At 46.6% G+C, this 13,143-nt stretch overlaps 1 protein-coding gene across 2 annotated transcripts in view; it reads left to right on the top strand.

The window, feature by feature from the left end:
• WBP11 (WW domain binding protein 11) overlaps positions 1 to 13,143 on the top strand; it is an 83,942-nt gene that overhangs the window by 10,732 nt on the left and 60,067 nt on the right. For both annotated transcript variants that reach the window (XM_030203103.1, XM_030203096.1), the window contains one exon: positions 3,087 to 3,180. In XM_030203103.1, the coding sequence (XP_030058963.1) occupies positions 3,087 to 3,180 (94 nt within the window). The remainder of the gene's footprint in view (positions 1 to 3,086; positions 3,181 to 13,143) is intronic.

Here is a 13,143-nt window from a genome sequence, read left to right as displayed (position 1 = left end):
GCCCTTTCCTCTCTGAACAGACCACCCGAACCCTCGTCCACTCGCTCGTTACCTCTCGCCTTGACTATTGCAACCTTCTCCTTGCTGGTCTCCCGCTTAGCCACCTATCCCCCCTTCAATCTGTCCAAAATTCCACTGCACGTCTTATCTACCGCGTGAACCGATACTCTCATATCACCCCTCTCCTCGTCGCTTCACTGGCTCCCGATTCACTCCGTATTCAGTTCAAGCTTCTCCTAATGACCTTCAAATGCACTCAATCTGCAGCCCCCCATTACCTCTCTACCCTCCTCTCCCCGTATGTTCCCACCCGTAACCTCCGCTCTCAGGACAAATCACTCCTATCTGTACCCTTCTCCACCACCGCTAACTCCAGACTCCGTCCCTTCTGCCTCGCATCACCTTATGCCTGGAACAGACTCCCCGAGCCCATATGCCATGCGCCCTCCCTGCCCATCTTTAAGTCCTTACTCAAAACCCATCTCTTCTCCCTTGCTTTTGGCGCCTAACCATCTTCCCCATTCATGATACACTGACTACATAGTTTGTTACCTTTAGATTGTAAGCTCTCTTGAGCAGGGACTGTCCTTCCCCATGTTTTAACTTGTACAGCGCTGCGTAACCCTAGTAGCGCTATACAAATGCTAAGTAGTAGTAGTAGTATATTCCTTTTTATACTTTAATAAAAATATTTAAATTCAAAGCTTCTGCAGATGAGGACAGAGCCCACAGGGATGGGAAGGGGATAGAGACAAAACCTGCAGGGATGGCATGGGAATGGAGACAGAACTGACGGGACAGGGGCAGACTTTGTCCCCGTCTCATTCTCTATTTCATACACTTGTAACATCTCGTCTCGACTATTGTAATACTGTACTGGTTGGCCTTCCTCAATATTCTTTAAAATGTTTACAGTCTGTTCAAAATACAGCTGTTCGTATCTTACGAAATCTGAACATGAATCGTCCTCCTTCCAGTGAAACATTGCTTTCAATTAAAGATTTTACTTTTGACTGGCAGCGTTATTCACACTGATTTTCTACTTTATCTTGCCTCTGCCATGGTCCCTTACAAGCCAGCCTGTCATTTACACTCCTTCACCGAATTTCTCCATAGATTACCTTTACTCTTTCAAGCATGGTTTGATTCAACTCGTTAATCTGCTTTCTTCTATCTTGCTCCTTCACTCTGGAATTTCCTTCCTCTAGCCCTTCATACAGAATTGTGAGGAATTAAGTTTAAAAGTGCTCTCAAAACCCACCTATTTCCTCTTGCTTTTATTCTAAATTCTTAGATGAAGTTTGGTCTGTGGCACACAGAATGGCTTCTGTATTTTTTTTTCTGTTCTTAGTATATGAATCTATTTCCTGTTTTTGACCTATTGTAAATGGCGTTCCTTTTCTGGCATGTGTGCCACTTTGCTTTAATTTTTAAATTGTATATCACCTTGACACAATTAGGAAAGGCAGTGTAAGAACGTAAGAATAGCCATATTGGGTCAGACCAATGGTCCATCTAGCCCAGTATCTTTCTTCCAATAGTAGCTAAGCACCCAGTTAGTAGCAACATTCCATGATACCAATCCCAGGGCAAACAGTGGCTTCCCCCATGTCCATCTCAATAACAGACTATGGACTTTTCCTCCAGGAGCTTGTCCAAAGCTTTTTTTTAACTCAGATACGCTAATCGCAGTTACCAAATCCTCCGGCAACAAGTTCCAGAACTTAACTATTCTTTGAGTGAAAAAATATTTCCTCCTATTTGCTTTAAAAGTATTTCCATGTAATTTAATTGAGTGTCCCCTAGACACCATATTCAGCACCTGGCCGTACCTGAATACCAGCACTAAATATCTAGGTACTAGGTGGCTGCTTGTATTCAGTAGGACAGCCTTTTTTTTTTTTTTTGTTACATTTATACCCCGCGCTTTCCCACTCATGGCAGGCTCAATGCGGCTTACATTGGGCAATGGAGGGTTAAGTGACTTGCCCAGAGTCACAAGGAGCTGCCTGTGCCTGAAGTGGGAATCGAACTCAGTTCCTCAGTTCCCCAGGACCAAAGTCCTCCACCCTAACCACTAGGCCACTCCTCTTTTTCTCAGTCCTAAGTTAACTGGGTAACTTTCTGGGTGCCACCAATGAATATTGGCAGCGCCTGAATAACTCCTGACTCCCCCTTTAGACCATCTCAATACTGCCTAGACTTTCTGCGGCACTATTGGATTAGGCCCAGTCAGCGTGATCTAACTGGGTAGAAGCCCTCCTACCTGGTTATATTGATCCCATAATTTCATAGCATTTAGACCTACTAAGAGAATCTTTTGAAAAGTGTCAGGGAGTTGCTGCAGATTTACACTTTTAGCTGATCAAGAAAGAATGATAGTCTGACCCACATTTGAAGAGAACTCTGCACTGGGTTCAACTTGACAGCCAAAATCAAATTAACCAAAATCTCAGGCATTATTGAGCACTAGGCTAATTATTTATTCTTGCAACATCTGGGACCCAGAGACCACCCTTGTAAATTAAGATCTCATATTGTTTTTATTGGCTAAAAAAATATGCAGCTTGTTTCTATGTCTGCAGCTAGCAAAAGTTAGTTGACTTGTAAACTAAGTAAACATAGCAGATGGCACAGAGATTATAATACAGTGCCAGGATTCTTTTCTGTGTTGAAGTAGTCCTCAAAATTGTCCATTCATGGCTGATTTAGGAAAATGGATATAAATCACAGATCCCTCCATGAAATGAAATTTACTAACAAAATAAATGTGTTTTACCTAGTATTCATCATATGCAGTACTATTTCCTTTTTATTCTTTGAAGCCCTACTGCAGCCTCTTGTTCCCTACAATGCCAGTTGATGACTGAGCACTGAAAGTGTTCTGACTATTTCAGCAGTATGTCTGCTTCTGATGAATCAAGGTGCAGGAGCCAATGCCGATTAATTACATTGATCTATTTTATGGACTTGTAAATTATAAAATCCATCTGTTAGCTCCTTATATGGGATGTGCTTAAAACTTTTGTAAATCTGGATTTGTCTGAATGTTTTGGTTTTTTTTGTCTCTTGATCTGTCCTCAAAGAACAAGAAGCAACGAATGATGGTTCGAGCAGCTGTGCTGAAGATGAAGGATCCAAAGCAGATCATCCGGGACATGGAGAAACTTGATGAGATGGGTGAGAAGAGGGGGATCTACTTGGTGTGGGAGGATAGTGGGAACACGTTCTTTCATGAAAGGGTCCTGTTCTAAATAGATGTGGTCAAACAGGACATGTAGAGGAATCCCAAGTATAGTTTGCTTAAGTTAGCTGTGGCTCAACTGAGAATCATAGTAGCCCAGCCACCTAGACTTAGAATTGGGAGGAAATCTGCTTTATCATGAATTTGACCCACCTGTATCATATAAGAGAGGTGTAGAAACACAGATTGCTTTATGGGTAGGATAAATTCACTAGACACAGTCATGGGGTTTACAAACTTTAAGCAATGGTTGAGTCATAAGGATTGAGTTAACTGAAATTTTAAGTGAGGTAGGGGGAGATAATCAAGGCCGTGTAGGTCTTGGAAGCAGGAGCATGCCGACCCGAAATTGTGTCCAGTGCAACGTGGACACCCCCCCCCCCCCCCCCCCCCCCCCCCCCCCCCCCAGTGCGCCATGGCCAGTGCAGGGGAGTCAATGAATGAGGTGCAGTTTTTTTGCACAGCTGTCTCCCTTGCACAGCCCATGGGACAGCCTGTCTGGAAGTATATATATTCTCATTTACCATTTTTTTTTTTTTTTGTTACGTTTGTACCCCACGCTTTCCCACTCTTGGCAGGCTCAATGCGGCTTACATATTGTATACAGGTACTTATTTGTACCTGGGGCAGTGGAGAGTTAAGTGACTTGCCCAGAGTTACAAGGAGCTGCCTGTGCCTGAAGTGGGAATCAAACTCAGTTCCCCAGGACCAGAGTCCACCACCCTAACCACTAGGCCACTCCTCCACTCCTTAGAGAACAAGATGAGTAGCACTACTTTTGTGCCACATTCCTGATTTAAGTTCTCAAATAGTTTGACCCTCCCCAAAGGGATAAAGCATTTGCAAAGCCAGGAAGGAGATGGAAAAAAAAATAAGTAACAAGAAAGATGTGACAAATAGCCCAATAGGAGTGTTAGGAAAGGAAACAGCAGGCCCAGTCAAAATGTCTTCTCATGGGGTGAAGGCAATTGCCAGGAAAGGACCTCAACAAGATTCCTTAAGAAATGATAGTATGGCCGGGGCAGTGGTGGAAAAATAGGCTAACAGGATGGGATGAATTGCTCCACGTTGTGGGGTCTTGGATATCCATGAAGATTTTTCTGCCATAGTAGGAGTAGGGGGGCCATAGGAGATAGTGACAGAGTTACCTGCCAATAACTAGACACTGAAGAAGGGGATAAAGTTTGAGGAAATGATCCACCATTGGAGCTCCTGAATGAGCCTGCGACAAAGTTTATGCTTTCAGATATGTCATTCTACATCCTGTCCTAGATGGATTTCTGAAGCTGCACCTAGAGGGCATGGAAGAAATAATGTCTAAAGTGATGATACCAGAGGCACATTTTCAAAGCACTTAGACTTATAAAGTTCCATAGGTTACTATATGTAACTTTGTAAGTCTGAGTGCTTGGAAAATGAGCCTAACCAGTCTTCCTAGGCCACAAAGAGCAAAATGGCATATTAAGTCATAAAGAAGTTGGGTAATAATGTTGCTGCCAGAGAATCAGCAAGGGACAGAGGGGTGGTTCTATGTGTATTACAAGGACCATACCTACAACATTTTTTATACCATGAACAAGGTGTTTTTTGTGCATCTTGTGGTGGGGGGGGGGGGGGGAGCACAGAATGAGAGTATGTGCCCTAGGACCATGAGGCAGATGGACCCTCTGGACATTGATCTGGCTATGACATCCTGAGCACCTGCCTTGTCCCCTTTGCCCCCTCCTTAAGCAGACAGTGCATTTTACATGGTCAGTATGACTAATGAACCTGCTATATCTGGGAGTAGTTTTTGTCCCTAGTTTTTGTCTATATCCTCTCCTTGGCTGCAGGCAGTTTGCTGTTTGCAGCACAAAGTTTCTTTTATTAAAAAAAAAAAAACACACACCTCAGTGGGTGGAGGGGACTCCACGTCCTCCTAGGGACTTTGGATGAGCCCCAGTGGGGAAAGGTCAGCATGCCTGCAAAGCAAATGGCTTCCTTTTCTGGGTAGACGCTCCTCCTTCAGATCTGGGAGGCTTGGTGAAGGCTCCTTGGGGTCTTGCCCACCTAGTTGGCACCCAGGGACCCAACTTGGAATGTGGGCCCTGTGCGGGCTGCTGCCATTTCTGGAAAGCTCATCAGGGCCCTGATAGCACGAAAGGAGGCAGACGGGGGTGGGGTGGCATTGAGGCCACAAGATTCCTCTTCTCGAATTCCTGACCTTCTGCCCCCGCCCTGCTCCTGCCACGCCATGCAAGTGGTTAAGACAGCCAGTGGGGTGTCGCATTATGGGTCCTGCACTCTCCCATTATGGGTCCACCTGCTGGAAGGAGGATGCTCTGTAGCTTTACCCCCCCTCCCCCTCCCAAGGCATTCGGACTCCTTGGAGTCCAGGGAAGTATCCTTAAGGGATGAAAGTGATTCTCCAGTAGTGTGGCTTTTTTTAGGAAGGAGGAGTGCCCACCCTAATTTAACTAGGTGGCTTTTGTCACCACGGTCACCAGGAAGACCAGTGTCCTGCTTAAGGACCCCTACTGTCAGAAGATGGAGGGGCTGTTGAAGCAGCTCTTCGCTTCTGCCATTCTAGAGTTTAGAGAACTAACGGGGGGTTTTGGGGCTCAAGCACTGCTCCCATGGGTATAATAGCTCCCACACTCCCCAGAGTCAGCCTGTTTGGAGTCTGGGATAGCCTTCCTGATGGAAATCAACTCACTCGTCATTCCAATTTCTATATCATTTATAAACTAGTTTAAAAAAAAAAAGGCCCGGTTCTGAGACCAATGAAACGGGCGCTAGTAAGGTATTTGCTTTCTGCAATTAATGTTTTGAAAGGGATATTTAGGATAATTGTGTTGTCATGGTAATGATTAATTTACGTTTTTCTGTTGTGTGTAATAGTATTTTTTTTTTTGTTGTGTTGGTTGTTATGTTATTGTATTTGTAGGATTTAGTAAAAGGGATTGACAAAGTAGTTTGTGCCACAGTTTTATTCATAACTTAATTGCTGTTTAAATTTGTAATATCTCTTTATAAACAATGTTTTTGGTGTAAAGTTTGTTACAATGTTGAATAATTTTTTCTTGTTCTGGTCCATCAATCAATTTAACAATCACATCACATGAGTTCCTTACTCTTGAAAATGCAACATACAGTTGCCCGTGTGTAAACACAGGTTCTGGAAGGTTATGTGTGACAGAGCTAGTGAGTATGTGTGATTGACAGAGAGTCAGAGTGTGTGTCATAGAGAGGGAGACAGTGTCTGTGATAGTGAGTGTATGATAGAAGGACACAGAGTGTGTGTTTCTCTGTGTCAGAGAGAGAAAGACAGGTTCAGAGTTTTTAGGCGGCAGTTTGTGTTGTTAGTTGTTTTACAGTCAAAGCATCTATGTGCATGAATGTTTGTTTTCCCTTCTGTCCCTTACATTATGCGCCACTTTGCTGCATACCTGGGTGTCCAGTGTTTCAGATGTCTTGAGTTTTGTTCTGTGGTTCACAGTGTCACTCCGTTGAGGTTTCCTCGTTCCTTGTTTGCGTTTCACCATGCTGCTTGTTTTCTGTTTGTGCACTTGTGAGAAACAAATGAAATGGGCATTTATAAAGTGTAAATGTAATGATAATGATATATTGAACGGGGAAGTTAGGGGTTTTGTTATTTGTGTTTATTCCCCCAAAGCATCCTTGTGCATCAATGTTTGTCTTCCCTTCTGTCCCCTTCACTGTTGTTCACCAAGCTGCATACCTGTGATTAGAGGTTGTGAGGGCATGTATGTCCATACTGTGGTTCAAAGTGTCTGTCCTTTGAGTTTTGTGGTGCATTTCCTCAGTTGTTGTTTTCTGTGTGTCCAGTGTTCTGCTAGAAATGAAATAGGCAGTGTCACAATTCTCATTTATTTACAATTATTTTTTGTAGTACTCTGTTCGGAGACAGCAAGTCTGACAGTTACATGACGTGAGTATGTGTGTCTGAGAGTGATGCATGGGAAGGAGTATGTGTGAGAGAGAGATGATGTGTGGGTAGGGGGTGTGTGTGTTGATCTGTGAGGCGGCATCACTGTGTGTGTGACACAGAGAGTGTGTGTGAAAGTGAGAAAGGGTTGTGTTGACTTGGAGGTTGGGGGTGAGTGTCTGTGTTTGTGTGGTTTTGTGTGTGTGTCTCAGAATGGTGGGGGGGGAGGGGGCAGGGGGGTGAACTGAGAGGATGTGACAGGGGAGAGAATGAGTGTCCATATCTCCATGTTGCGCATCAGTGTTTGTGTGTGTGAGTGGTTTGTTGTTTTTTTTTTTTTTGGGGGGGGGGGTTGCATGTGTGTGAGACAAAGATCTTGTGTTTGTCACAAAGATATTTTGTGTGTGTGTGGAAGTGATAGAGGGTGGGGCAGAGTTGGAGTGTGGGGGCAAGTATCAGTGTGTGTGTTGTGTTTATTGTGTGTGTGTGTAACTTTGGTGGGGGGGATGTGTGGTGAACTTGGAGAGGTTGGCTGTTGGGTTGTATTGTTTTTGTCTTACGGGTACAGGAGTCTTGCTAGTTTGGGGGTCTTGGGGGGGGGCATAGGTTGGGGAGGGGGCGTGAGTGTGTTTTTGTGGTATTGTGTGTGAGGCGGCATCACTGTGTGTGTGGCACAGACAGGGGCGTATCTGCGTGGGGCCACAGGGGCCTGGGCCCCCGCAGATTTCGCCCTGGCCCCCCTCCCCGCCGTCAACCCTCCCCCGCTGCTTACTTTTGCTGGCGCCGAGGTCCGACCCGCAATCTCCGTTTTTCGTCTTCCTCCGTGGCCATGCTTCCAGGAAGTAACGCTGCAGTGCTGATTCGTTGAATCCAGTTCGGCGTCTGACGTCAGACGTCGAACTGGATTCAACGAATCAGCACTGCAGCGTTACTTCCTGGAAGCATGGCCACGGAGGAAGACGAAAAACGGAGATTGCGGGTCAGACCTCGGCGCCAGCAAAAGTAAGCAGCGGGGGAGGGTTGACGGCGGGGAGGGGGTGGAGAGAGGCGGCGGCGGGGGGGGGGGGGGGGAGGGAGGCAAAAATGTGCCCCCCCTCTCTGGCTGTGGCCCCCCCCTACCGCCGGATTCCAGATACGCCCCTGGGCACAGAGAGTGTGTGTGTGTTTCACAGAGACAGTTTGTGTGTGAAAGTGAGAGAGGGTTGTGTTGACTTGGAGGTTGGGGGTGAGTCTGTGTTTGTGTGGTTTTGTGTGTGTGTCTCAGAATGGTGGGGGGGAGGCAAGGGTGGTGAACTGAGAGGGTGTGGCAGGGGGCTTGGAAGGGGGTAAGCTTTTTTTTTTTTTTTTTGGGGGGGGGGGGTTGGCCGTGTTGTTGCTTGCTCGTATTGCTGTGGTGGGTTTTTTTTTTTTTGGGGGAGGGGGGGGGGTTGGGGGATGTCCCATGCTGGCAAAGTGGGATGAAGTGTTGTGTGGCTTTGAGGGTGGTTATTGTTGCTGGGATGATATATATAGAGAGAGATGGAGTGTGCATTTATCCATGTTCCGCATCAGTGTATGTGTTTTTTTTCTGTATGTGTGTGTGTGGCGGGGTGGGGGGTGAACTGTGAGGGTTGTGGTTTGGAGTGTGCATGTATCCATGTTCTGCATCAGTGTATGTTTGTTTTTATTGTGTGTTTTTTTTTTTTTTGGGGGGGGGGGGGTGGTGGTTGTGTGTGTGTGTGTTAAAGATCATGTGTATCACAGAGCTATAGTGTGTGTGTGTGTGTGTGTGTGTGAGAGGGTGGGGTGTACTGGTAGGTTGGGGGTAAGTGTCTGTGTTTTTGTGTTATTGTGTGTGTGTCTCACAATGAAAGGGGGGTTGTGGGGGGGGGGTGAGCTTAGAGGGTTGTGGTTTGGACTGTGCATCTATCCATGTTCTGCATCAGTGTTTGTGGGGGGTTTTTTTTGGGGGGGTGGGGGTTGTGTGTGTGAAAGTTCATGTGTGTCACAGAGCTATATTGTGTGTTTGAGAGAGTATGTGTGTGTGTAACAGATTGAGTTCGTGTGTGTGTGTGTAAGTGAGAGAGGGTGGGGTGTACTGGGAGGTTGGGGGCGAGTGTGTTTTTGTGTTGTTTTGTGTGTATCTCACAATGAAAGGGGGTGGGGGTGGAGATGTGAGAGGGTTGTGGTTTTAGGGGGGGGGGGGGGGTTGGGGATGTCCCGTGCTGGCAAAGTGGGAGGATGTGGGGGGTGGCTTTCAGGGTGGTTATTGTTGCAGGGTTGATATAGAGAGAGAGGGAGAGAGTGAGTGCATGTGTCCTTGTTCCGCATCAGTGTATGTGTGTGTGTGTTTTTTTGCGGGGTGGAGGGGTGCGATGATTGTGTGTCTGTGTGTGTTAAAGATCATGTGTATCACAGAGCTAAATTGTGTGTGTGTGTGAGAGGGTGGGGTGTACTGGTAGGTTGGGGGTAAGTGTCTGTGTTTTTGTGATATTGTGTTTGTGTCTCACAATGGAAAGGGGGGGCTTGGTGAACTGAGAGGGTTTTGGTGGGGGAGGGGGGGTTGGGGGGATGTCTCTTGCTGGCAAAGTTGGAGGAAGTGGCAGGGGGGGCTTTGAGGGTGGTTATTGTTGCAGGGGTGATATACAGTGGTGGAAATAAGTATTTGATCCCTTGCTGATTTTGTAAGTTTGCCCACTGACAAAGACATGAGCAGCCCATAATTGAAGGGTAGGTTATTGGTAACAGTGAGAGATAGCACATCACAAATTAAATCCGGAAAATCACATTGTGGAAAGTATATGAATTTATTTGCATTCTGCAGAGGGAAATAAGTATTTGATCCCCCACCAACCAGTAAGAGATCTGGCCCCTACAGACCAGGTAGATGCTCCAAATCAACTCGTTACCTGCATGACAGACAGCTGTCGGCAATGGTCACCTGTATGAAAGACACCTGTCCACAGACTCAGTGAATCAGTCAGACTCTAACCTCTACAAAATGGCCAAGAGCAAGGAGCTGTCTAAGGATGTCAGGGACAAGATCATACACCTGCACAAGGCTGGAATGGGCTACAAAACCATCAGTAAGACGCTGGGCGAGAAGGAGACAACTGTTGGTGCCATAGTAAGAAAATGGAAGAAGTACAAAATGACTGTCAATCGACAAAGATCTGGGGCTCCACGCAAAATCTCACCTCGTGGGGTATCCTTGATCATGAGGAAGGTTAGAAATCAGCCTACAACTACAAGGGGGGAACTTGTCAATGATCTCAAGGCAGCTGGGACCACTGTCACCACGAAAACCATTGGTAACACATTACGACATAACGGATTGCAATCCTGCAGTGCCCGCAAGGTCCCCCTGCTCCGGAAGGCACATGTGACGGCCCGTCTGAAGTTTGCCAGTGAACACCTGGATGATGCCGAGAGTGATTGGGAGAAGGTGCTGTGGTCAGATGAGACAAAAATTGAGCTCTTTGGCATGAACTCAACTCGCCGTGTTTGGAGGAAGAGAAATGCTGCCTATGACCCAAAGAACACCGTCCCCACTGTCAAGCATGGAGGTGGAAATGTTATGTTTTGGGGGTGTTTCTCTGCTAAGGGCACAGGACTACTTCACCGCATCAATGGGAGAATGGATGGGGCCATGTACCGTACAATTCTGAGTGACAACCTCCTTCCCTCCGCCAGGGCCTTAAAAATGGGTCGTGGCTGGGTCTTCCAGCACGACAATGACCCAAAACATACAGCCAAGGCAACAAAGGAGTGGCTCAGGAAGAAGCACATTAGGGTCATGGAGTGGCCTAGCCAGTCACCAGACCTTAATCCCATTGAAAACTTATGGAGGGAGCTGAAGCTGCGAGTTGCCAAGCGACAGCCCAGAACTCTTAATGATTTAGAGATGATCTGCAAAGAGGAGTGGACCAAAATTCCTCCTGACATGTGTGCAAACCTCATCATCAACTACAGAAGACGTCTGACCGCTGTGCTTGCCAACAAGGGTTTTGCCACCAAGTATTAGGTCTTGTTTGCCAGAGGGATTAAATACTTATTTCCCTCTGCAGAATGCAAATAAATTCATATACTTTCCACAATGTGATTTTCCGGATTTAATTTGTGATGTGCTATCTCTCACTGTTACCAATAACCTACCCTTCAATTATGGGCTGCTCATGTCTTTGTCAGTGGGCAAACTTACAAAATCAGCAAGGGATCAAATACTTATTTCCACCACTGTATATATATAGAGAGAGAGAGAGAGTGAATGTACATCTCTGCATGTTCCGCATCAGTGTATGTGTGAGTGTTGTGCGTGGTTTTGGGGTGGAAGGGTGCGGTGGTTGTGTGTGTGTGAGAGTGAAAGATCATGTGTGTCACAGTACTAGTGTGTGTGTGTGAGAGAGTGTGTCTGTGTGTGTCTCACAGAGAGATTTTGTGTGTGGGTGTGTGTAGGTGAGAGAGGGTTGGGTGCACTGGGTGTTTGGTAGCGGATGTGTGTGGTTTTGTGATATTGTGTGTGTGTGTCTCACAATGACAGGGGCGGGGTGTGGGGATGAACTGACAGGTTTTGGCAGGGGGCTTGGAGGGGAGGGTCTGTTTTTTTGGGGTGGGGGGAGTGGGTTTTGCCTGTAGTGTGGTGCTGTAGTGTGTTTGTTTTTTTTTAATTGGTTTGGGGTTTTTTTGGAGGGGGGATGGTTGGGGGATGTCCCTTGCTGGCAAAGTTGGAGGAAGTGCTGGGTGGCTTTGAGGGTGGTAGTGAACTGAGAGGGTGTGGCAGTGGGCTTGGGGGGGGGGGGTCAGCATGTGTGGTGGAGGGAGGAGGAGTTACGGCGGCCGGCAGCAGCAGACCAAAGCGTGCAGACTCGGCCCTTTTCTCTCTGATGTGATGTCCTGTTTCAGCAAGGGCATGACCAGATCTGAGAGAGAAGGGCTGAGCCTGCACGGTTTGTTCAGCTGCTGACGGCTTCGGTGGGAGGGTGCCTGGAACTTGAAGGGATGGAGCGATGAACTCGTGGGAAAAGTGTGGGGTCCTCTACGCGCAGAGGCGATTCTTGACAGGAGGGGGGAGAGTATGGGGGGGTTAACGGTGACTCGGGAGGTAGTCGGAGAGGAGAGGTAGGTTGTCGTGTGTGTGTGTGAGGGGGTTAACCCGGTGTTACCGGCAGTGTTGACGCCGGTTGTTGCCTTTTGTTGATTGAAGTTCGGGCGGGTTTAGCTGTATTTTTTTTTTTTAGTCCATTGGAGGTGGCTCGTGCAGCTATGGTGTGATTGGGCACTGCTGCTGGTGACACACCCAGAAGTGTGTGACGTCATTTCTGGAGATGGTTACAGACAGCACGAATGCTCAAGGCTTAAGTGCCACGGAATCAGCTTCAGAACGTTGGAGGTGCGTTTTATTATATAGGATACGTTAAATAGCACTGGTCTCAGTACAGATCCTTGCAGCACTCCACTGTTCACTCTCCTCCATTGAGAGAAATTGCCATTTAAGCCTACCCTCTGTTTCCTGTCCAACAACCAGTTTCTAATCCACACCAGAACCTTTCCTCCTATCCCATGACTCTTTAATTTTCTCAGGAGTCTCTCATGAGGAACTTTATCAAAAGCTTTCTGAAAATCTAGATACACTACATCAACCGGCTCACCTTTATCCACATGTTTATTCACACCTTCAAAGAAATGAAGCAAATTGGTGAGGCAAGACTTCCCTCTGCTGAATCCATGCTGACTCTGTCCCATTAAACAATGTTTGTCTATGTGTTCTGTAATTTTATTGTTTATAATAGTTTCCACTATCTTGACTGGCACCAATGTCAGGCATACTGGTCTGTAATTTCCTGGTCACCCCTAGAACCCTTTTTAAAAATCGACGTCACATTTGCCACCCTTCAATCTTCAGTTACTATGGACGATTTTGACAGGTTACATATTATTAACAGCAGATCGGCAATTTCATGCTTGAGTTATTAGAGTACAGTACCCTTGGATG

This window comes from Microcaecilia unicolor, chromosome 1, assembly GCF_901765095.1.
Source record: "Microcaecilia unicolor chromosome 1, aMicUni1.1, whole genome shotgun sequence".
NCBI lineage: Eukaryota > Metazoa > Chordata > Amphibia > Gymnophiona > Siphonopidae > Microcaecilia > Microcaecilia unicolor.
Note: the sequence above shows the minus strand (reverse complement) of the source record. Positions and strands in the feature narration are given on the sequence as shown.